Raw genomic sequence first — 26,556 nt, 5'->3', positions numbered from 1 at the left:
TTCAAAGCCATTCAAAGCCATTCAACTGTGAGAGGAGTTTTAATGCAGTGCCACTTAGAGGATAGAAAAATAACCTTAAAATGGTGCATTTCTTAGCCAATTCACACAAAATCACCTCTCAGTTCAAGTGTGGACAGCCTCTGAAAGAACAGTGTTTTCATTTGAATAAAGCTTCAGTCGGCTTTTCGTTTGCAGAATAACCATCTCAAAATTTGAAAATTATTACAGAAAGTTATACCTGGCAGGCTGGATCATTTAGCACCAACAACGGATAAATACAGTACTGAACAAAAATCTAGAGCTACCTCTCGTTGATTTGTACTGAATGCAGCCATGGAAACTGGAAACAAGTCCAGTGATTTACAGAAAAACATGCAAGCATTTAGGGAAATATAGTATGTGAGGCAAAAACAAAGGCTGTACAGGTCTAATGAGTTTGAAAGTCTATATTTGGTATGACCACCTTCATTCTTCAAAATAGCCTGAACTGGCTTATACAAGCTGTCTGTCATTTATTTTAGGAATAGTTCTCCAGGCTTCTTGAAGGACATCCCAAAGCTCTTCTTTGGATGTTGGCTGCCTTCTGTTCTGTTCTCTGTAAAGATGATCCCACACTGCTTCAGTAATGTCCAAGCTTGGGAAGGATCCATCCCTCCATAACACCTGTTGCCACTAATTTTCAGGCCAGTTCTTGTTTCATTTGGCATAGCTCAGCCTTTTCTCCCGCTTTCCCTTCCTCAAGAACGGCGTCTTTACAACATGCCTTCCATCGAGATCACTTCTGATGAAGCTTTGGCCAATAGTAGATGGATTACCGAAGGGCCAGATCTCTCGGATTCTACTGAGATTTTTCCATTTCTTATGATCATCATTTTAAATACTAATCATCTACACTTAAAATTAGGGGTGGGTTTCTGTAGATATTTGAATGGTCCTCAAATACTTTGTGCTCCTCGATTACATTAAGCATGCATGTTTAAATAAGTAACAATCTATGTTACTTTTCAGAAAAACAGCATCTTTAGATCAGTCTATATCAGTCTAATTTGAACATTATATTTGAGAGTTGGCTGACAAAAATGGAAACACATTGACTTTAAATCAAATTTGGCTATAACAAAAACACATGCCGTAATGCCCTCTGCTCAGTCTAGAAGGACGCACACGCAGTTTGTGGAAAAAAAAGCAAGAATGGGAAATAAGTACCTCAAAACAAAAGAACCATGCTCATTTCAAACTACTAAGGAAACTACAGACATGACTCAAACTGAAAAAAATATGGATAAAATGACCAATTGTAATAACTCGATACGTTTGTTCGTATGAAGCACCAAGCTGATATGGATGGACACAAAATGGGCTTTCAGGAGTTTGGTTTAAATCATTTCAGAAGTGAATGAGTATGAAGCATTACAAATAAATAACTAACTTTATTTTAAGATTTGTCTTGTGCCTCTAAAGTCTACGAGAGCTACCAATCATCTGCTCAGGCTGTTAATCCCCATCAGAAAAAAAAGTGCCAGTCACTCCTCCACTCCCCTCTCCCTCCTCTCCATCTCTCATTACGGCCAACGCTACAAGACCCCACCACAGAAAAATCCATAGCCATCGATCCCTTTGCCCAGCCGCGGTCGCCACAATTATTCCTGAGGAGGAAACGTTGGCGATAAATTACATGTGTGCTTTTCATCTGCTGTTCTGTTGCGCTGGGCGCTCCGAGGACCTGAGCGGGGACGGCGAGCTGGGCCAGTAAGCGGCCTGACGTGCTGCCGTCGACACTGAGGATATGGCTGGCCAAAGCAGCGCAGATCCCTCTGTCCACTGCGTAACACTTCACAGTCATCTGCAACTCCCGCCGCCTTTTATCTGCTCACCAAGACACTTTGGCCTCAAATATGAACCAAATTAAACTCATTTCTGAACCCAAACATCAGTCCAGCTGGTTTTGGCAGAAGTGAAGGCCGAACATACAAAGTTAAAAAAAAACACAGACACGGGCCGTAGGTCACAAAAAATCCACTTGACAACGCACACAACGAGGCTGAAGAAAATCTGGCGTTGGTCAAAGAAATACCCTAAAAACACACCTGCTAACACACCTGCAATAGAGCACTTATAGGTGTCCCTTTTTTTGTTGTTTGAATATCACTCTCTCTTTGTTTCCATGAGGCACCTCAACCCTCCACCCCTTACTAGAACTATAAATGCCTTATTGCAAGACAATAAAAGAACTTTGAAGTCAAATATACAACCTCTCTTTGCATGTGTGTACGGGTGTACTGTATGTGTGTGTGTATGTTTTAAATAACCCCGGAGGAGTCTGCATGCAGCTATAATTGCCTCCCTCATTAGTTATGTTTTAGCAGGAGCGGATGGGAGGGCAATTAATTTTACCGCTTAATTTTTGACACGGAATCCGCTGCTGTATTGATGTGCTCGCCATTTTGGGTCTCATTTTTCAGGGAAATTAATTGACAAAGTGTGAAGATTTATCAGCATATCGCCAGATTAAGCGACAAACTGAAGCAATGAGGAAATCAATTGTGGCCCTGTCGCTGTGCTCAACCCTTCTCTGCCCCCCACTGCTGTCCCTCCCCTACCTTCCCCCCACGCAACGCGAGAGCCTGGGAAAAGCTGGGCGGGTCAGATACAGTGCGCTTATTTATTTATTTGAGTCGCTCATTCATCAGCCATTACAAATGACTCTGGTGGCTGACGACCACTGAGTTCCCCACCACCACACCCCCATCACTGCCCTCCTCTCCCTCCCCTCAGACATGACTGCTGTGTGAGGAGAGGGCGATTACCATAAAAAACACACAAATCAGAGGGGGACAATGAATCCTGTTAGAAGCAGGAGAAGGACAGTTGAGGTGTTAACTTTTTTTCCACTTTCCTAACGAGCTCGGCGAGTCGCGCCCAGTAACTCTATCCACGAGATGATGACATTTGATATTCTCCACGTTAGCGTGGGTTGTTAGTCTGGCAAAATGCAACAAGAGATCAATGCAAAACAATAACTTGCTTTCATCGAGTGTTTCTTTGGTAAATCATTTTTTCAAATTTATAGGGGAAGATTTACCACTTTTTTGTAATTTTTCAGGGGGTTTCGAATGACACTTGTAAACAACACTAAGACACATGATGGAGTTGAAAATAAAGAGTAGGTTTATCATTGCTAACAAACATTCATCTCGTTTGTAACTAAAATGACAACTGTTGCTAGCACATTTCAACAGCTGTAGCTAGAAAGCTAATCAAGCTAACATTAGCTCAACAAGTTAATTGAAAACATCTCTCTGGGCTGGCTTTTAATGTTTAAAACACTTCTGGGTGGTATACCGGATGAACCTGGTAACTGCTTTAATTTCTCTTGAAAATGAAGCCAGTTTTTTTCTGCTGAGCTCTGCCTGCTGTTTGGACGTTCCCTTATTTTAAAAGAATTGGACAATGTTTATTAGCTGTCATTTCTCGCCCATAGTGCTTGCTTCATCTGCTCTCTATGTAGGAGTTTCACCAAGGGCAAGTTTCAAGCACATCTAAAAGCCTTAAAAAGCAACGCAATAAAAAAGTTTTGTTACACCGCCCTGTGCTTATTTAAGAGCTTTATAAATAACAAGCCGAAGCTAAGGCAAAGACTAAGGATGCTTTATGATGGAAGTGATCCTCGCTTTGCATACCACAACCTTCCACCTCACTGTTCAAGTGAAAGACAAAAATAGACTGTATGAGGTCAGAGGAGCTGTATGTTGCACAGTGAGGTAACTATAGGAACCGTAATTAGTCTGCTTCCAGAAAAAAATAAGTACATGCTTTCAATTACCAACAACAGTTTTTATAGTTACGTTAAACTAGTAATCTGACGGCTAAATGAGGTTTTAATCCAAGCACACAAAATCTAACAGTATCACATCCCAGATATGAGTTGGTAAGTTAGGTGCCAATAGAAAATATGAATAATAGGACATTAACTTCACTGTAACACAGTTTTTGCTAGCATAGCTTTAGCTATACTAGTTTAGCATGCGCTCTTTAGTTGTTGGCATGGTGACATTACACTTCAAGAATGAAGAACGCACCAAGTTTTGATATGTCAGAGGCAAATGGGCTCTAGGAATTCCTGCTTCCAAATTCATGTATTTAAAGAAGTATTATAGTGTGGGTGTACTTACTTACCCAAACATTTTTAGGTATACAAGGGCAATATACTGAAGAATATCATATTTATCAATGTTTGGTTGATTAATGATTGAAATTTCATCTGTAGAAAGTGCAAGCTTTAATCAACTTTAGTCAACGGATTTCAAATTATGTGTGTACACCAGTGCTTTAATTTCCCTGATTAGGGTATTTGTTCAAAATTCAAAAGAAAGGAAATTACAGTATATGTCCTTTTATGCACCAGATTAAAGGTTGTAAAACTCTTTTTTTATTCATCTCAAATGATAAAAGATGGGCTATGTCTGCATTTCGGATTTCAAAATTAATGTAACTGGTCATAAAAAAATAATCACTCAGTCATTAATAGAAATAAACATCATTGGAAGGTTTGTCTTCACAAACAAAAAGTTAGCTTTGGCATTTTTCTAAATTTCTCTTCAAAGACAAAAAACAAACAAAAACAAAAACAAAAAACAAACTGACAAAAACTGGCCGATCGGCCGGTCACCTGTCAAGCTGGAAACCGTTCGATTCTGACAATCGACCAATCAACCGGTGCACCCCTCTTATACAGTTTTTAACTAACGGCCAGTGTATTTATGATCACCTTTAGCTGAAGGACAGGCTCCACTGCTGTCACCATCCTGTAAACCTTAATGTAACCCACATACACTGTTACTTACGTCGCCTCCTGTGCTGACAGCTCTGTTCTCTGGATAGATTAGACTATTCGACTTTTCAATCTCCTCCCTATTTTGTTAGTATTGCATCTCAGCTCCGTGAAAGAGACGATTTGTAACCTTTAAACAGATCACAAACATGCAGACAATATTTCAGTGTGTCAGGTTGGCTGCCGAAATGTGATTGCAGTGATAGTATAGCTGCATCTAAGTGTCCCACCCAGCACCAATTACTGACAAAGGAGTGTTGGAGGTCACAGCAGTGTAAATTGTGTTAGCTTTTGGAGTGTCGCTAATCAAGTCAGGGTTTGTCGCTCACTAAAATGAGGTTGTTTCAGGTTCAATCTTAATTCTCCTGCTTTCATATTTGCTCACCATTGATCGTGCAAGTTCTTTTAGTCAATCACTTTTGCCATCTCAATCACTTCTCTCACTCTCTTTAAGCATGCTCTTCTTGTGCCAAATTCACACAAAGGCGCACACACACACACACCTCCTCACACCTTTCCAGGTTGACAGCTATGTGACAGTGCGACGCAGCTGCCTGATGGGGGATGATGAGGGCAGGAAACAAATGAAAATAAAACGTCTAATTATGTCAGAGGCGCCTGACGTTACATCACTGTTAAAACACATTTAAAATAACATCCAGCAAGTCTTACTCTGACTCACGCACACACATATGAACCCGCGCACACAGCAGGCGCCTGTGACGAATGGAGGGCTCTCCTGCAAGCGCTCAGTCAGGCTGTCAGGCCACTGGCTGCTGCTGCTTCTGTCATTGACTTAAAAGGGCATCAAGGAGCCATGTGTGGGACATTACCGAGGCTGAGGGGAAACTGCTGGGCTGCAGCATAAAGACACTTTCAAAGGGGCTGACTTGGACTCCTATCGAGGGGCTATTATTCAAGACAGTATCCTCCCACCGCCCACTGAAGCATCTGTCTGTCCAAAGTTTCAGGAAGTAAAACAAAAAACAAAACAAGAAAGTATCTAGAGCGGGCCCACAGTGTACTTTACTGTATGTGCAGAGGCAGAAGGGAGAGATGGAACTGGAAAGACAAGCTGCAGCATACATTTGAAAGAAAAAAGAAAAGTAGAACAAAAACTACCTGCTCACCTCATGCTATTGCATAAGAACTATCTTTTTTACCCTTGAACACCAGCGTAGTGGTGGTAAACAAGAAGGTCGGTTAGCTTGAGATCTGATCTGGAATCCATTTGTTCAAAGTTCTGAAGTGGATTTAGATTGAAGTGAAAGAAATGACTTTACTCTTGGATTTGCTACAGTAGTGAGTAGCTGCAGGAGTATTACATTACAAACAGCATATTTTCCTAAGAAGGTTGTGTTTTCTAATCTTGATTCAACTATTGAAATCCAGTAGCTATAATGCAATAAAACTTCTACTTTTTAAAGGATTTAAGGGATCTTCTGGCTTTGTAATATTTCTCTGTTTTGGATCAGAGTTGGGAGACGTGAATTTACAGCCTCCTTTTCCCACCACTTTGCTTCTCAGAGACACACAGAACAAGATCAGCGTCGGAGAAATTCTCTTGAGCTTGAGATGGATTTGAAGAAAACCAACTTGCAGACCAGCTGGGTTCAATGAAAACACACTTGGTGTCCAGATGGAGTTTTGGGGGAAATACACACGACAACCGGTTGGATGTGGGGAATACAGACGACGTTCATTTCCTCAACCTGCTAACCTCCAAGTGGGAAGGATAGCAGAAAACCAAAAGCACACGAATCCAAACGTCCCTGTGCTGTTTTCCTTCCCCATTTGGCTGTTAATTGGCTGATAAAGCGTAATATAACAATGACAATTCTATCGGGATCAAGAGGTGATGTTAACCATCTAACGAGTGTGTGCGAGACCGCCAAGAACGGGCTCTCGACTTTCTCTGGATGTTGAAAATGAGTACAGATGGACAAGTCGTGGCTATTATCGGCCAAAAACTTGTGGATATTTATTCCAACCAAAGCTGTGAAGATTCATAATTAATGTGAGAATTTCACAGTTTACATCAACTTTATTTTGTGGAATCGGCGACAGCTTATAGAGAAAAGAACAAGTACATTTAGTTTAATCCAAGTATAGTCCTTCTTGATGAATAGCCCTTTGTCCAAGACGCGGACAAACAATGACTGCCTGTAAAGTTAAATATAGCAAATGTTGCACTTTAGAGAGTCAGTTAACATGTTGGTGGAGGTGCAGCAGCAGAGGCTGCGAACTGAGTCTCACCAGTGTGCGTCCTGTAGTGGTCCTTCATGGCTGACAGGTTGAGGAAGGCGTAGTGGCAGGACGGCCAGGCGCACTTGTAAGGTTTCTCCCCACTGTGCAGTTTCATGTGGTTGTTCAGGGCCCATTTTTCACTGAAGGTGCGGTCGCACAGCTCGCATTCAAACTTCCTGCAGCAGAATAAGAGAGTAAAAGAGGCACGGGGAGAGGAATGAAGAGGAGGGAGGGAAAAAAGAAAACAGGAGTTATTTACTGATCCCAAAGCTGACATAAAATGCTCGAAAATCTACCCTACGAGAGAGGAAACGGAGGTTTGGTGGGTGCTCGGACTCACACCCACGGAGCACAGGCCCGTGTGATTGCGCTCTGTACATCTAGGCCCACACTAACTTACACACGCACACACACACACACACAATACACACAGAATGCAGTTTGCTGCTGGTGTGTCATGTCTGTATAAGCAGGCATTGATTTTTCTGTCCTGGCCTGCCACCTCCACCATTTATTCTCTGCTTTGCACCGGGGCCCAGAGGACTAGAGAAATTCTGTTACAGTCCACACACATATCACACACACACCCTGCAGGGCCATCGGGGAGAATAGAGTTCACCTGTCCAGTGTCCCTGACCACTTAGCCAGGGCTAAATGAACAGTTAGCAACATTTTACCTCCCGCTTCTCTCTTAAGGCTCTCGTGTCAGAGCTTCCCTCTATCAAAACATTTTGCTCATCACCGGCATTATCGCACAAGCTTTAGATTTTCAGTATCAGTTCAATGAATGTAAGCCACAATTTATCATTTGGTGCAAGTCATTGTGAATATGCATGCCATTCTGTCTTTTCTTTGGACATCTGTCTATTCTTTGCGCCGACGCCTACGACTCAACAAAAGCTGTTTTTTTTATTTATTTATTTATTCATTTATTTATTTTAAATCAAGCGTGTAGGATGTTTGCACCTATATTCATCTGCTGCGTTATTAAGCTTCAAGAAACACAGAAGACAATAGGAAAAGCCTGTGCTTGAATTAATCTTAACCTCCGCGCTATAATTTAGCCGCAGAATGACTAATGCGCGAGTCATAAACAAATGAAGTCGGGTTTTGGGGAGCATTCGTCTTGCAGTGAGGGCCATGTTATTTTAGGGAGGGCGGCTGTCTTTAAGTCCTGATTGTGTCGCTTAATCCCCGTGGTATCTGTTTCATAGCAAGCAGCATGACACTCACCTGAACAAATAATGACTCCAAGCAGCATGTAGCATGTGTCTGAATCAATAATTCAAACCCATACATCTTCCTTACTGGAAGGGAGGGAGGGGAAAGAGGAGAAAGGAGGGAATTAAAGATGGGGAGGTGGAGGAAAGGAGAGATAGAGAGGAAAATGTGTCCTGGCTTCCGTATCAATCTATATGTTCCATAAAGATGAATCTAAATGTGATGTAGACGTCGCCCTGTGCAAGTTGAGAGGACATTTTAAGCTCACTTACAAGAAAGGATGGAGCAAGTTTAAAATGGTGCCTTTATCACCTGACTTAAAGCTCCAGTGCATATTTAAACAGCTCTGTTTTCCTCTCGCTCCCATCACCCGACTTGGCAGAGTCTTTATTTGACCAACAGATGTAGTTCTGCTTCTGTATTTCCTTCCCTTCCCTGCGGTATTTATAGAAACAGCTCATCGCCCGTGCCACCGCGGTAGAGGTAAATAAGATGAGTGAAGAGATGCTATCTTTTATTGTAAGCATTATGCACAACACTCCTGCTTTATGAGCTAAACGGGCCATTGTTTATCACAGGGCGGAATCGCAAAGTCAGACAGGCAGGTCTTGACGTGGGCATGCGGCATGCTGGGATAGAGGAAAAACGACTGAGAAAAGGAAGGCTGGAGAGAAGAGGAGAGGAGATGGAGGAGTCTGGGCTGGCAGAGTCAGTGGGGGTTTTGTAAGGATGAGAGGAAGGTTTGCGTCTGTTTTTATGGGATCAGATGAAGCGCTTTGATCTTGTCCCTGCGTGTCAGATCCCGTCACGATCCACCGTCTCGCCCATACATATGCATACTGCTTCTAAACAGCCAGGCACCGTGCAAAACGCACTCAAGGTAGGAGGTAGAGGGGGGAGAGAGAGTAGAGGGGGAGGAGGTGAAGGTGTTTGTGGATGCATGTGTGTGAAGGAGGGCGAAGAAAGATGGAGAGATATAGGCAGAAATCTAAGTGAAATCTTTGAAAACTTTTAAATATGCTTCCAAGAAGTGAATTTAAATAAATAACAAGAAAAATTAAATCACAAAGTGGTGGCTAAGCAACAAGATCAGAACCATATAGGCTGAGAAAGCTCTAAAGCCGAGAAGAGGGATTTCAGGGGTGGAAATAACAGTAAATGACTTTTCTTTTTAAAATCTAGTTTGCCCTGAGATGTTATATTCATATCATAATTTGTCCTGATTGTGGGTGTTGTTAGGGTGGTTCTGGAGGAGGACTGAGTTTAGCATCCTGTTGGATGATTTTACAAGAGAACAAATGTGATACGTGTTACATGTAGGGTGACTGAGTTCTCTTACTTTGGCTGGTGAATGAGAACATTTCAAAAGCACTAAAAGTAAATCAGGTCTGCATCTGATAGTGGCTCGTCAAGATAAGATAGGCCATAATCACGTGGCTATTGCGCCATAAGACAATGTCAGCATCAGCCAGAGTTATTTAGAACATGGAAAATACATTATTGATATTTTATACTGAAAGTAAAAGAAACCTCTACAATCTATAACCAATAAACTTCTGGTATCGCTACAGCTGCTTTTCTTCCTCACCCCCCCCCCCCCTTTTTTTTTCCTCCTGACAGCAAAATAAAGCACGTGATTGACACCCTGTGCAGATCTATTCAAAAACACAGGTGAGCCTCTTCTCTAAACACTCAGAAAGCGGCACGCTCCAGAATCTATACCGTCTCTCATTACCATATCTACACTGTGGTGTGGTCCTGTCATCAGTTCAGCCATATGGGGCTACTGTCAAAACATCAGAAACGTTTGCTGGCCTCAACTGTGACAGAGATCCCTCAGCGATAGTTACTATACGTCTAAATAGAGGCTGAAAAGAAGACCTGATTCAGTGCCACGCACTCACTACCACCCCCAAGTGGCAGAGTGTGTGTTCAATAGAAACTAATCACATGAGCTACATTAAAAGAAAAAAAGAGAAAAAAAAAAGAAGCATCTGAGTTTTAAAAAAAAGAGGCCAGTTTTGGTATAATTAAGAGCAGAGGAGATGAAAAGGCGATTCAGAAGTTTCCTCCGACTGAAGATCACTGGATGAGAAAATATGATGTTCACTGATGCCTGCCTGACACCTTCAAACTTCTTGCATATTTTCCCTTTTTTAAAAATTTTAATTGGATAGATTAATTGCACAGGCCTTCTTGGACTCGTAGCAGTTCCTGTTCTGGTTCTCTGTGTGATGCTGGCTGGCCATTGCGAGAGGAAATAATCTGTGATGCTCTCACACTGCAGCACAAAGACAGAAAGAGAGGAGAGGGCCGATGCTCGCCTCAAGCCAAACTGACACAAACAGACAACTTCAAAGTGAAGACTGTTGTTTATTTGGCGAAGGGAAAGGAGGGGAGCGAAGGGGGGGAGAGAAAAATTTATCTGATATGCAACTGTCAGGAGAGCATTTTCACATGCAAAATAGCGAGTGAGTGAGAGAGATTACCTAGAGGGAGGAACATGACAGCATTCACTAGGGTCAGGATGGATCATCATCTTCAGCCCCCCTCCTCTTCCCTCGTCTCTCTCTTTCTCCCTCTATCGCTTTATCAACTTCATCTCTCTGTTTCCCTCTCTCCTTCCTTCCGTTTTCCCCTCCTCTCCCTTTTTCTCTCTCATCCTGTTTTCAGACTCCATCACTCTGCACTTCGACAACCCGGCAGCTTAAATCCAGACTAAATTAGCTGAATGAAGATTAAATCATTTGGCCCTGAGCTCTCCAAGATATTGGGAGGAAGACTGAGTAGGACTTAAATGGTGTCTGACTGGGTTCGGACCTATGTATGTGTCTGAGGAGAAGCTCTTCCTTCAATGGCAGTCAATTGAAACTTGATTAGAGGGGGGTGTTGGGTAAAAAATGGGTAAAAGATTCAATTTCGGGGACAACTGTTTCCTAAGTAAAGGCGCCGGCTTCGTTAGTTTTCGTTTTGCGGGCACAATGTTGACCGACGACAGGCTTGTTCTCCGGCTAACATATTGAGGAGGGCAACATCATCCCTCACGGTGCTTTAGAAAGCTCTACAGTCAATGTGGTCTGAGGGTACTCAAACCGGTTTCCGGGAAGGTGCTTTCTAACATTTAAATGAACCTGCTGCACACAACTCTGCTGAGAAAAAGAAGAGGAAACTCTCAGGAGCAGGTCCACATAGAACAGGGCTTCAAAGCGGAATAGCCACTGAGTTATGTCATACTGACACCAGCAGGAGTGCACTGAAAGCATGTCACACAAAGCAAGCACTAAAATCTCCATGAAGAGGCCTCATGCGTCTACAGAGTATCATAGAAGAAGCTCCTCTGAGATGAGTGCTGCTGCATATGACTGCAATATAAACAACAGCACACAACAGAGATGCTGTTGCTGATTTATGTTTACCTTCAATCCCAAGAGAAAGAGAGGAGGGAGGAGGAGGGGGAGAAGAAGATAATGAAATAAATAATAAAAGACCAAGCCCATCAGATAAGCTCCTGTTTATCCTGCTGTAGGGCAAATACAAATTGTCAATTTAATGAACACGGTGGACGTGATGAAAGCGGGGTGAAGGAGCCTCCTGCCTGACAAACAATCAGGAAATGTTATCTTAATATTGTTGCGCTGTTATTCAGCCCATAACTTAGGGAAAGGGGTGGGGGGTGTAGGGAGGTGGCACTGAGGGGAGCGGGGAGTGAGGAGGAGGCACAAAGGCCAGGTCCCCCTGTGGTGGCCCTGTTATTGCCTGTTTTTATTATGAGCCATAGCTCAGTGGTCCCAAATACACAACCCTAGATATGACCCTCAGAAGTACATGTGCGCATAAATGTAGACACACCCCCGGTGCACGCTCATACACGTGCACAAACTTCAACTATAAGTTCTTTCTAGAAGTGAACGGGCCACACGACACGATCTCTTTCTCCACGTGTATGACGTCTTGTTTCCAGACTCAGCTCGCTTAAAAGCTTAAGAGGTTTTACAGATATTGGACTATTAATCAAGATGTTTCAACCAAAAGGCAGCAAATCAAGAACTTCCTGCTGAAATTAGTGAAAATCTGATTTATGCGCTGCGGCGCGGTCAAAGGGCCTCTCCCCAACCCCTCCACACATCCTTTAAGCGGCACTTTAAAAAGTGTCCAGATGCTTCACAGCTCAAAGTTTTTTTTTCTTTTTCTTTTTTTTTTTTGTAACTCTTGAATTTAAAGCATCGCAATCTGAGCAGCCACCAAAATTAACTATTATCTCCATATTTATATATTACCCGCACTAAATTGCGTCGGGAAGAATTACTATCAATATGAATATCTGCAACAATAACTCAGCCGCCGTGCTGAGGACAGGATGCTCTTTATCAGGCCTCTGATAGGCCTTAAATACAGCACAAGGCAGCCATATCAGAGCTTTTTCTCTCTAATATCAGGCCGCATTAGCACCTCGTAAATCAAATTACACTCCTAGAATTTCATTAGGCTCACCTGCCAGCGCTGCTGTGCAGCAGAAATATTTATGTTTTTATGCTGCAATTGTGTGCTCTCAGGTACACAAAAAAAGAAGAAATGAGAAGGGGGGGGCTGAGAGGGAAAAAATGGGTGATAAACCTAATTATCTTTTAAGAACACAGAGAAAATCTGTCATAAATTGTGGCGATCCTGAGGAGAGTTGGCGGTTTTGAAGCCTGTGGGGCTAAGAGTTGAGGGACAAGCCCGCTCTGCTGTTTACCATCTTTAACCGGGGCTACGCTCCCACAATCCAATTAGCGGCTTCCCCAAATTTGCTCTAAACGGAAATCAAACAGGGTGATGTACGACACCCATCAGCCGGTCCTCAACAACAAGCTAATCTGATAAAGCTGAAGCAAGAGCGCCAGTAGTGAAAATTCTTGTTCAGACTATATCTCAAGTGTTATGATGGGAGTCTTATTTATTTAATTACCTCAAAAGAATTTAACATTTCCATTTGTTTATTCGTTGTTGCCATTTCTTAGATTATATTATCTGCATCATAAGCGTTCCCTAAACGAGAGCTCAGGCTGGGAGGGAGTAGAGGAGCCGGCCGTGGGAAGGAACTCCGGCATTCCCCGTTCTATTTTCTTTCCCATTTGGAGCAGCTGGGCTCTGGATGGCGGGGTGTCTGGATATGGATTTTGATTAGACAAAAAGGGAAATGACTGAGCCAGTGACCGTAACGACAGCCACTTAATAAAAGGTACAGTCTATACATCAAAGAGCATCTAGCTGTAAATCATTCGGCCCTGTAACGACTTGCATCTCCGTCCCATTACCGAGCCCCTAACAGGCAGCTCATATTTACTCTCCGGGCCCCAATATCATTTTAGAATAATGAGCTTTGTCCTTTATCTAATTAACAAGGCCCGGGTTAGTTTGTTCTCTTCTTCTCTTCCCCCCTTTACTGAAATTAGGAAGCTAGCATGTTGGCTTAACTCACAAATATTTAGTGATGCTGCTCTATAAAAGTTAAACACAGGTAGCGGTAACAGTTGCAACGAAACGCTGTTTATCCAGAGCTGTAAGAGAGTGTGTGTGTTTGTGTGCAAGTAGGGTGGTGGTGGTGATGCGAGGGGGGGGGGGCGGGTTGTGCTCCATTGCGTAGAAGTAAAAGACCAGGTCCATCCTCTCTCTTATTACTGGAATTGTAATTCAATGATCACCTTAGATCACACGCGTGCCATAAATCAGATAGGCTTGACAGAGGATGAAAAATTGTATTAATAATGTGAAACTTATTATACAGTCCCAAATGCTCCCTTGATAAATGACATTGTTTGGGCCTGACAATGATTGCATTTAAAACATTATTTCTTTCTGCTGGTGTGTATGTGAGTGTGTGTGCGCTGCTGGACACGGCGACCGTGGTGTGCAGGGTGGGGAAGACAGAGGTGGGGTTCCCGGGCCTCATAAAATATTCAAGATGTTTCCCACCGTTCTCTCCTGAGTCAGTGGGCAGGCGATGGTTGTGGCGGTGAGGGCATAAAATCTGTGTGTGCGTGTGGCCATCAGAAGTGAAATAGCATTGTGGCTCACCGCAGCGCAAACATCCAAGCTCGCAAACCACAGAGAGGCAGAGAGGCACCTCTTTAAGTCATAAAGCAGCGTTCTCGCAGTATTATCATGAAACATCCAAGTCAGAATTTAGCAAATGCACTGCTGAACTGCAGAAAGGAGCTGCACAAGGATAATCACTTATGAACTACTTTACTGCAGCCTTTCTCTTTTTTGTTCCTTCTTCAAATAAGAGTTTTGGAGGAGTTTATTTTTCTTCATAACTCAATTTAAACAAGAACGCTAATATGCTAAGAAAAAACAAGTCTAGACTTGAGTAGAATAAGAGCCAGCAGAACCTCTCAAAGAAAAAACAGCAAGTGGAAATAAAGCCAATTACCGTGTCTGTGCTGTATCTTTTTTTTTTCTCTCTGCCACATCATATCAAAACAAGCTGAACCAGCTGAACTGGGAAGGATTTAGCCACAAGTCCGGTCTGCATTCATCAACACTGCAAATACTGTATTCTGGATGAAGCACATTCAGAGACAAACACATCAAGTTGTAGCACCGAATTGTGCTGATGCCTTCTGGTTTTTTTTCTTTAAAACACCTATGTATGTGGACGAGATGCCGCTGTGTAGTGCACTGTGCTTAACTGTACTGAGGGATGTTGTGTCCGTGGCAAAAAGCGAAGCAGCAAACCTAACCGGCTTTCCAGCACAGCAACTGGAAGAAGGTGTCACCTGTAAAGAACACTGCCAGCACAGGACAAATGTGATTAGAATACACTCATTCATTGTGACATGGCTTGACTCATTTTATTTTTCCAGGGCATATGCTGACGGGGCTGCTTGATCTGGCTAACCAGAATGAAACGAAACACACTGCCTTTTGTCCTTTTTGATGGAGAAAAAAAAAAGGTGGGATCACAACCAACGCAAGTCAAGATGTTTGCTGCTTTTGTTGTTGCTTGTGTCAAAAGCTAAAAGAGCGAACAAAGTAGGCTTCCCTGGCCTGGATGCACTTTGTACAGGTGAAGAGACGTGAAAAAACTGTGTGGTGCTCATTTTAGGCAAGAGGATTATATACCCAGATGTTTCCCTGAGGATGCAGAAGCCAGCAGAATTGTATGAGATTGATAGCAGATAGCTGTTCACCACTTATTTCTCCATCAGCATCAGGCTGCCAGGACCAAGGAGCCAGCAGTGACTGAGCACTGAGATACAGCCCGACAGAGAAGGTAACTTTGTGCCGTAGTCTTGTTTTCTAATGTAACAGTTCATCTTTCATGCCTCTCTGGATTTAGCCTCCCTCTCCTGCCGTGACATCTCTCCCAGCATCGTAAAACATAGTTTCCTTTGTTATACAGTGTGTGATATGACTAATACCTTCCGTCTGATCTTTGGACATTAGCTTCGGTTTTTGGCCCTGTTTAACACCCCAGTAATAAATGACATCCTCTTTAGTGGTTTTAATTCAATTCATGATGGCAAATCATGCAGTGCTGTGAAAACAAAGTTGCCAATTGTTCACTAGTGTTGCTAACTCGGCAGCACACCGGCTCAGCTGTCCACTAATTCCCTGATCCCTGTCCTCTCACGGTCTTCTCGAAGCACATCGGGCTCATAACTACAAGGCCGAGGTCTGTCCCACGTGCGCGCAGTTACAATTTCAGATTGCCTCAGAATAAAGATCTGCAGTGTAGATCAATCTCACTCATCTTACATCACTTCTGTGCTGTGCTTTTTATCAATATGTACAAAAATCTGATACTAAAACAGCTCTATAGTGCATTTTTGGTAACTATTGAAATACTGTAGTTCTTGCTACACGTTCCCACACTTGAAGTCACTGGGGTTGCTAACCAGCTCGTTGGCTGGTAGTGTGTAATAATGATTTGTAATAAATTTACAACTACCTGTTACTTAAATTGGCTAAACAGAAAGCGACCGGTGTGCTGCAGCTCTGGGTTTAGGGAATCTAATTAAGTTTCTGGACAGGTGGAGTCAGATCCCTGTACGGGGACGCTGAGACTCAAACTGGTCGGACCCAGTTAGACTCGACTTTACCCCGGCCAGCTATACGCACGTCCTCTACTGCACATTGTGATCGACCACCCCTCCTTCCCTCTACTGATCTTATTACCCCGCCATCCCACTCTCCACTCTCTTCTCCTCCTCCTCATCTCCACAAACGACCATGATGGGAGGCCATTCATCTCACTCCTTTGGCCACCACAATGAAATAAATCAAGAATTTTCCCCTCAAATATAACAATATTTGTATTTGGGGTGGGGCAGACGTAATTGATGACTGCAGCCATGCTAATTAAAAACGGCGGAGGTTCCATTAATCTTGGTCATTGGTTGGAGGGAGGGTGTGGGGGGGGTGGTAGTGGAGTAGCTGTTATAGCATTGGCTGGACAAGGGGGACAGGGCCGCCTCCATCGTCCTCATCGCTCAGGTGATTTGGGCCATTGTCGAGTATATTAGCAGAGTGAGGTTAATGTGAAATGGCCATTAATAATCACAACAAAGGTCTGGAGTATACAGACTGAGTCTCAGTGTCTGACGGTGTACCACACGAAACCAAACGAGACAATAAAGCGAAGTATCACATGTGTTTACTGCCATGTCCTGGCTGGAGAAGTTAATTGCTTTCCTGCTTTGCTTTGTAGAAACTTTTTTTTCTCTTTCCCCTGACACACACACACACACGAGTCAGACACACACACACACGAGTCAGACACACACATAGCTGTATACTGCTTTTGAGAAGTAATTACCAGAGCCGACTTTTTGCAATTTTGCGTAGTCAAAAATATTTGGAGTGTTTTTTTCATGTAACTGCACCCTGAAGCTTCAGGCCCAGGTCAACAGGGCAGAACCACATGGGCCTGAGAGGAACCAGAAGATTGAAAAAAGAAATGCAACAAATAAGCCCCACGCGAGTCCCTACTTAACAGAAAAGATCTAACTCTTGAGTCATATCGTTACCATTGTGCCATCACAGCGTGGACAATTTACTAAGTAGCACCTATGAACAGAGCAGATGGATATAATAATCACTCTCTGATGGCCCCTGCATGTTAATGCACAACTTTAGCTTCCCCACCACGACTTCGCCACAGAATGATGGCTGGCCCGCATCTGGTAGAGGCAGAGCAGGGCGAGGTATGAAGCACAGAGTGAAACGGGGGGGAAAGGGAGAGAGAGAGGGAGAGAGACAAAGAAAAAGAGAGAAAGAGATAGGTGGGTGGGGTGGAAGCAGTAGCATATGGTGCCACGCTGCCATAAACAAGCTTTATGAAAAGACTGGGGACATTTATTTAATCATGGAATACCTGAGGAATCGCAATGAGACACACACTTTGTCCCATTATTGTTAGCCCATAAATTTAACCGCTTTACCAGAACGACGAAGAACCTGATACAGCCGCTGAAGATGACGCGTGGAGGCAGGTGAATTTATGTTTGTGTGTGTTTGTGGAGCACTGTGTCACAGCTATGGCTATGTGTGTGTATGGTGTTCCAGATGAACAGCCATAACTGCTACACTCCGGTATCAGTGTATCTGCAAGCGCAGAGAATAATACACTCCTGGAAGTATCTGGTAGAACACACAGATACAGATGTGTCCCGTTTCTTCTGGGTGTGCTTTATTATTCTATTCTGCTAGCAGTCTCTAAGCACAGATTAACATTTATATTTTGTACGCTTTATCTCCGTACTTCCCGGAAAGCGGCCGAAGTATAAAATTAAAGCTTTCATTGGTCTTTTAATCTCCCTGGTCAGACACAAGATTTTCATAAATTAAGCTCCATCTAAAAGGCCCCCCAAAGAAATGTGTTTCCACAAAATGGTACTGAACTGAAGAAGCATCCAAACCAGCCTCTGCACTGCTCTCGGATCAATTCAAAATGGACATGAGAGGACTGTAAAACAAACACTAAAACACACATCCAGCTGCACTTTAAAGTCCACAACACACCACAAATCGCTTGTCACGAACACGCAAATACAAACGGACTGCGTGTCCAGTTGTGTGCCTGCGAGCACAGAGCATATGAGTGTGCACGCACACACACACACACACACACACACACATGCATTTTTGCTGGGTCAGGGGGACAGCGGTAGCTCAGAGCCAGCTGTGACCTGCCGGTCCAGGTGCTCAGGAAAACCGCTGTTAACGGCCACGATTGATGATCTAATCAAACTGTCACCACGGCGACCCGCTGCAAGGGGGGGAGTGGCTGGAGTGGTATCTGTGAGTATGTGTGTGTGTGTGTGTGCCAGTGGGGGTGGTGAAAAGGAGTGGAGTGAGAGCAGGTGGGGTGGAGGGGGGTGTTCAGGAGACCTTGTGCATGCTTACCGTTAGCCCAAATTGAGAGCGACAGTCTCAATAGTGAAAAGGCCTCTCCCCCCCCTTATAAGTAATGGAGGAAACAACTCCAGCGGTCTTCCGGAGGATGTCATATAATCAAGGGAGATGCCCCTTCCAAACATGCTGCCTTACCCGCAACTACCCAAACAGTCCAGCTCACCCACCCCTGCATTTTGTAACGTCTCAGATCAAGCAGAGAATGGGTGGGCTTGAGACGGTGAATGTCAGCATATGATGTGGTACAGATCAGGACCAACAGCCCACACAAAGCTAAAGCTGATGAATTCTTTATTGGATGGTCAAGAGCCAGCTTCCTGGCCCTATGGTGCATCATTTTGGAACTTACTCAGCATAGAGGGAATATTGTTGTTGTTGACTTAGTTATTAGTGATAGATCTAAGCTTTACATACTCAGGGCGCCAGCCCCCCCCCCCCCCGCAGGCTGCTCGCTTTGACCTCACTTTGAAAATCGCTGTTCCAAAGTACAAGCATAGCTTTAAATTTATTGGTTCCAGGTTTTCTTGACATTGTACAGGGTGTTCCCCAGAAAAAAGAGGAACAGTTTTTAAAAATAATTGTTCACACATTAGAGAAAGGAGTCGATTACCTGTATCCACACTGTCTTATCCCTTTAAATCCGTGCCAAGCTTACCTGACAAAGAAATTATTGTATTTATGCCATTTCAATTTGCTAGACTGTGTAATAATACTGACATGGTGCGTATTATCCCACATCGAGAAGAAGAGCTCTGCAGCCATAGTCTGTACCGCGTGGAAAAGCACCGCCGCAGCTGCGGCTCAGACGGTGATTGGGTAACAATTAGATGAATGTAACTGGTGAGTCAAACTGAGCATCTCCGTTAGGTCTTCAGTTCGGCCTGAAAAAGGCGAGACAAAAAGCTTTGCACTTAGATTTGCATTTTCAGACTTTAAGAACTGATCGGCGCAAGATTTGATTATTTCTTGCAAATCTGATCTGTACTTCCAGCCACGTAGATCTGATTTGTACTTTCACACAGTCAAAATACAGTGATAAAAGTTACAAAACATATGTGCAACTTACAAAACTTGCGTCTCTGTCTTAGCTCCATATGAGGGCATATATATTGCACATGTATGTGTATTATTCCAACAACCTCTGCAGGGAACCATTTATTTTCATTATTTGTATCAGAAGATAACACGCACAACGGTCTCTGCTGAAAACCCTCCCCACCATAACAGCATCACTGTGCAGCCGTATTGGAAAATATGATGTTTCTCTAGTTCACATAAAAACAAAATGAATTAAACTGTTCCATATTTAGCTGTAAAGAGAAAAGTTCAGGAAGTTGTCCAACTTAATAGCGGCCTTGTTGATCGCTGCCTGTTCCGTGTGTGTGTTAATCACCTTCCCCAGGATATATCCACGACTGCCGCTTGCCCGTCCAGCTCGCATTAATTTAATCGCTGCTCAGCTAATTCATTGATTAATTAGTTCATTAGTGATGCCTGGCAACATCCATTTCTGCTATGACAGTCTGATGTTTCAATAGGGAGGAAAAACACGCTGGCAACAGCCCAGTTTTTCCACAGTCCCACTGTGCATAATGTCCAACCACTGTCAACAGTTAGCTGCACAATTGTGTCACTGTAGAACTGCCTGGTTTTGTGCCACAGGATGTGAAATGAATACGAAGGTGAACTGTGCACATTCTCTGCTCTTGTCTGGTTGAGTAATGTCACTTGGGCTTGAGCGGTGGGTGAGATCATTCTTAGGAAAAGAAAAACTTCAAAAGCTGGAGGGCCTGTTGGAAGTGCACTACCCAGATGAGGTAGACACTGTTGTGAGGAGATGAAGTACGGCTGCAGATTTAGTCCGCGAGTCAAGGTCACGCTGCTCTGACGTGACAAGTGGCTTCCAGCTCTGGGACGAGCTGTCGACTGCTGACCAACATTACTGTTAGTAATAGGAGCCGATAGGACCCCGCTGCACCCTGCAACACGGAGCTCGGTGTTCAAGCGACCAACAATACACAGCTTCAAAATGAGAGCTGATGTGATATCACTGAGCAAATGAGATGACCATCACATGACCTCTGACCTCTCCACTCCAAGAGACAGATTCAGATTTATAATTGGCATTTTGTCGCTCCCGAGCAGCAGCAGTACAGCGTTTTAACTAATGATGGGTAAGACCACAGGAGTAGGAGCTTTTAGCATTAAAGTGGGAGAGCTTTTCCAGGGTGGCAACATACTTCCCTCACACCCCCCCCCCCACCAACAAACACACACACTCACAGTTCAGCACCATATGCCCATGACAAGTGCATAAAAATCGTTCCCAAGCGTTCGCGCAGGCCAACCCATAAAAACTTAATGCACCTAATTTTCCAGTAATCAAACTTTTATGGACGGCGATGGCTTTTAAACTAACAAATTTTAATTATTGCTTAATTTTAACAGCAATATTAAGGCGATCCCTCATTCTGCAAGTGTTTCATTCTCCAAGAAGTACTGAGTGGGGTAAACAGGGAGGCGCTATCCACTGGCTCCTGTTCAAACAAGCAGCCAGCAAACACAAAGGTGAGCTGCAGGTCTGAGGGGTCGCCAGTGCCACGCAGGGACTACAAGGGCCGCAAAGACCTCTGGGAAACAGAGGCCAGTGAGGGCAAAAGGCACAAGATCAGCTTGCTGATACTGCACCGAGGTTACGGATGCATGTGGTCAGGGTTCATGTTATGACCCTACCTGAGAACTGGACAGAAGTCTCTTTTCTAGCGTTTGATGGATCTGAAATGGAACACGGATTTATTTTGGAGGGGGCGATTTATTGAAATTTCAACATTCTCAGCTACTTTCAAGTTAAGATTTTGCCTCTGCCTTTTTCAGGCTTCTCAGGGCTGCTCTCACATCCCTGCTTACAGTACCAGCAGCACAGGATGTTATTGACTGCTGCCCTTGGGTGGCTGAAAACTAGGCCTTACCACCCAACACCAAGCCAGAGAGACAAAGTGCTGACACAGGAAGATAAGGGAAGGAAGAAAGAGAAAGATTAAAGAGCAGATTCATTATCAATAATTAAGGGAAAGGATTTATTATAATGAATTAGGAGTTGTCTTTATCTACTCTTTATCTCTTCATCACACTGCTAACTCTCTTCCCCCCCACCCCTCTCACACACACACACACACACACACACACACACACACACACACACTGGCTGGTAGGTTTTTGTGTGGCTTGACCCCTGCCTGCTCCTTGTGGTCCATATTGCCACCATGCTGGCTCCAGGCAGGGCTCTTCCGCCCCCGCTACCCCCATCCAGCCTGGACGGTCTCGGCCCTCTGTGCCATAGCAATATGGCCGCGCTGCTCTGCATGCTGGGACGCGGCTGCAAGCCCAGAGCCCTGCGCTGCAAAGCCAGATGCCCGCTCGGCCGAACTCGGCCCCTGCTACAGCAACACGACCGGCTGCAGCATAGTCCTATATATATATATATACCATTTTCCCCAATGCCAAACCTGTAAACAATGACTTCTAGTGGCCAAGCTTAAAGACAAATAAAAACACAGTTACGTAATCTACATCGTCTCTCTGCGAGCACTTTAAATGCAAAAACAGTCATTCTGCACACACTTCCCACTGCAGTCGTGCAACAACAGATGCTCTGAATTTCCCTGTCTTCATTCTGTGAGTCATCACACCTGCGCTGCATGCATCACGCCAGTTATTTCTGGATCTGCGTGCCTTTTCACCTGGTTTTCTGTTTTCCTCCAAGGGACTTCAGCACCAAATTCAGTGTCTCTGACATGTTGTAATGTTACAAATTATAAAGAAAAACACAAGTGTGTGTTTACAATTAGAAAACCTCCAACGCACTAAAAAACCTTGTTTCAAGCTGCACGTTTTGTGCTTTGTGCTCTCCCACCTACTTCAAACAAATATCTCTTTCTTCTGGGTTGTCAGCACTCTAGTTCCAAGAGTGATGAGTGTATTAGTTCAAGGAGTTTATTATTACAAGCGTGAAAATGGCAGCCGTTTTAACAATTACCTATGAAAGCAGGTATGTGTGACAGGTCAGTTGTCTTTTGGAGCCCTGTTTTTAAGAACTAATTACAAGCAATTGAGTCAAGGTTGCTAGCGTCAATCATGCTCTTAAGCCACGCCCCTTAATGGCAGAGTGTTGGTTTAGGTGCCTGTTACAGCAGGGAGTTCACACACACACACACACACACACACGTAAAACCTGAAACAAACACCACGGTCGTAACGGTGAGCTGTAAGGATTAAAAATGAAACTATGAGGTGAAATATGTGGAAAAGGTGCGGATAAGAGACAAAGCAGAGCTGAAGTTCTCAGACAAACTTTGACAGACAAAATACTTTCTTTATTCACACGGAAAGTATTTGGATTTTCACTCCAGAGGAGTAAAGCTTGTTACCCATAACGGACACGTTAGCAGATTCTACAGCTGAGACTTAGCAATGCTTGTCCCCACTAGGCTAACGCAGACTGCGCATCCATAAACTGAATACAGCAGAGTATATGCTGAAGATAATTCTGCTCTGTGTGATGCTACAAATATGCGATAAGAAAAACAACAGCTACCCATTATGAATCTGAGCTGTAATAAAAATGTCCCAATAAAAACCTTCGGAGATCACTGCAGGCCGCAACACACACAGCTGTGGCAGGTTCTCGTAAACTTGTGAGGACGTGCGTTCCTCAGAAGTATACTTGTATGTGACAGCACACACATGCAGGCAGATAAAAGGACAAAAAGCCCTCATCTCCACTCAGTGCCTGCAGTGAGGAGTGGTGGTGTGACTGAGACGAAGACCTAGTTGTGTCACTTTCTAACAGTTCAGCTCTATCTCTCTCGCTCCCTCTCTCTCACCCAGAACCTGTCAGATAGTCAGAGTCGGTCGTCTCACCCTTCCTCCCCTTCGATTCATCTTCCTCTTTTCCCCCCCGCTGGGGTTAGAACAATACAAGGGGCTAATATTAGCCTTTTATTTAAAGTCAGATCTGACCAGCGCCAGCCACCGGTCCACTATTCATTAGTGAGGAGTGATTGCAATGAGAAGCCGTGTCCTAATTTCATACAGGTATCAAATAAACAGTTTTTCTCATATGAAAAGAAAACGTTGTGTTTTTAAAGCGGTAGTCCTGTTTTTATGGATGATCTTCACGTGGTTTTGTTACATTCAGCCTTATTAAACAAGCATGTTTACAGAGAGGATCCCATATGCCATGAAAATTTGCTGGTTGACGACCAAAGATAAGTGCTTAGTGAGTGTATACCTAATCAATACTATTCAAAAGCAGCCTAAAGTAGCCTCTCAGAGCAGATTCAAACCAAACCAAAGCAACAACTAATGCTACAAAGATTTAGCACTGTGGACGATATGCTTCAATACTTTGTTCATACATTCTGTTGTGCCAGTCTCACTGCAACAAGCACAACAAACGGTTGTTGCCATCAGATATTAACAATCAGTATACAGGTCAGACTTAGCAAAAAATGGCAAATGAGACACTGCTAGCATTGAATTTGCAGTTTTCAAAATAAGTGAGAAAATAAACATTCAGCATATGCATATATTTGGAATGTTCTGTTTAGTCTGCTATGCTGTAATAACACTGAACACCAAAAAACTAAACAAAAGGATAAATTAAGCAATAAAGGGTGGTCGACTGCACTACACCGCAGCAGCTCGCTGCCTGTGCCTACTTACATGATATCGAATAGTTTAGGCTGATTAACAAAAGTAGGATAGTGGTGAAATATAAAGCACTGTCAACCTTTGAAAATCCATATCAGTGGGACTTAATCCTCCTCACAGATACCCACCCAAAATAACTTGGTGTTTGAGGTCCCAGACACATTTGGCTAAGTGGGGCCTGGTGTAACCTACGGCTAGTCAGGCCTTTTTCTCCTCCTCCTCCACCTCTTCTCTTCCTTTGACTAACAGATCTCCCAAGTGTTCTAAAAATACCTGGTGAACAGGGCTGTAGAGATGGTGATGAAACTGCCTCTCTGACACTGTCCCACTGCAATCCATCTCTCCACCGCCTGCCAGCCAGCATATGTTTGCAATTGGCTCCCCCCAACCACCCCCATTGCCTCTCGACTCCCCACCCCTCCTCAAACTGGTCCCTAGTTGCTGGTTCAGATACACCCCCCTACACACACACTCCCGTACGTACACACACGTGTGCACAATTCCCCATCCTCTCCCTCTCCCTGTCTCTCTTTCTCCCTCGGCAGCCGTCCTAGTCTCCAGGTCTGGGCTCTCAAAACCAGTGCAGTTATCAATCACTGAGCCAGCACTGTCAAGTCGACCCAAACCACTCATACACACACGCACACACACACACACACACACACACACACACACACTTTGTTACTTTCTCCTTTTCTCCTCTTCTCTTTCTTTCATCTCCTCTCTCTGCCCATCTCTTTGTCATCCCATCTCTCTTTCTCCCTCTTCCATCCTGCATCCTCTGCCTCCTCTCTTACACTTGCCCAAATTTGTTCCACTTAATAAGCCCTCCCCAATGACCTTGTGCTAATTAAGCTGCACTGTGTTGGAAATATGATGGTTAATTAATGATGAGATAAATTCTGTCTGCAGGACTGTCAGAAAAATGATGACACCGTGTTTTACAGGTTTAAATAGAACAAACCTTGTGGCTGTCCTCCCTCATGCAGGGGACTGTCTGTGTGTGTGTGTGTGTGTGTGTGTGTGTGTGTGTGTGTGTGTGTGTGTGTGTGTGTGCGTGTCTGCTCGCATGTCTCTGTCTGTGCATATTCAAATGTAAGTGAAAGAGTGCAATGAAAACGATGAGAGAAAAGAGGAGGGAAAGAATGATCTTTTGATGGTGGTTTACAGGTGCAGGAGAGGACAGTTTGTCTTTCTCCATAAATGTAACTACACAACATGCAAGTTTACCTATTGGGAGTAAACATACATTATTTGTATGGGTGTGCATGTGTGTGTGTGTGTAAGAATGTGTGTTTTTTTTTGTTGTTGTTCATTTTAAACTTATATTATACTTATATTCACTACATATTGGGCTATTTGTTCACTTTGAGTCCTCAGGTGCAAGTTGGACCAGAGCAACCGAGATGTTCCACTCCACAGATCGGTGGTACGAGCCTGTGGTCAATCAGCCTCGAGGCAAAAGATAGTGACTGCATTAAGCACAAGTCGCAGAAGTGTAACTGTGGCTGTGAAGTATGATGGTACAAGAGAAGTATGGAGCTCTGTCGACAATCTATGGGTAAATAAAGGTTACAGTCACACAAATGTGGATGAAACAGACTTGAAGCAATTGACAATATGAGGATTTGTTTCCATCTAATCCAGATGAGCAGCTGACAGTAGGAATTTAGCTGATAATGTCTGAGACATGGGGAGGCATCTGGTGGTGCTGCTTACTTCTATATCTGAAGCCACTTGTCACATCTAATACTGCATGTTGTCAAAAGTATCAATTTGGATGCGGAGTAATGAAAAAGCGGGTCTGTTTCTATTTTAGCAGCTCACTTGACAGATTGAGAGGTGTTTAACGTCTCGTTTTGGCTTGTCAGGGGTTTGGGTGGGGGGGGGGTCTCACAACTTCATCTCCTCATCTTTCACGCATGCACACGCACACACACTGACAGCAGGGCTCTGTTTCTGATAGGCAGGGCCTGGCGTGAGGCATTACGGATACACGGAAAAGACTAATTCACATACACAGGCATAAACAGCAAAAGAAACATCCTTCATCCTTAATTCAAGAGGGAGAGCAGAGAGTGAGACGAGGGAGAGAGCGAGATAAAGTACGACAGAAAAAAAAAGGCCGAAGAGACCGAAACAGA

General features: G+C 43.8%; 1 protein-coding gene across 1 annotated transcript in view; it reads right to left on the bottom strand.

The window, feature by feature from the left end:
* Positions 1-26,556, bottom strand: part of znf407 (zinc finger protein 407) — a 139,912-nt gene that overhangs the window by 48,155 nt on the left and 65,201 nt on the right. The window contains exon 6 of the mRNA XM_072394749.1: positions 7,088-7,254. Coding sequence (XP_072250850.1) covers positions 7,088-7,254 — 167 coding nt within the window. The remainder of the gene's footprint in view (positions 1-7,087; positions 7,255-26,556) is intronic.

This window comes from Leuresthes tenuis, unplaced genomic scaffold (assembly GCF_036924035.1).
Source record: "Leuresthes tenuis unplaced genomic scaffold, fLeuTen1.0.hap1 SCAF_10, whole genome shotgun sequence".
NCBI classification, from domain to species: Eukaryota; Metazoa; Chordata; class Actinopteri; order Atheriniformes; family Atherinopsidae; genus Leuresthes; species Leuresthes tenuis.
The sequence above is the reverse complement of the archived record's forward strand: the minus strand, read 5'-3'. Positions and strand labels throughout refer to the sequence as shown.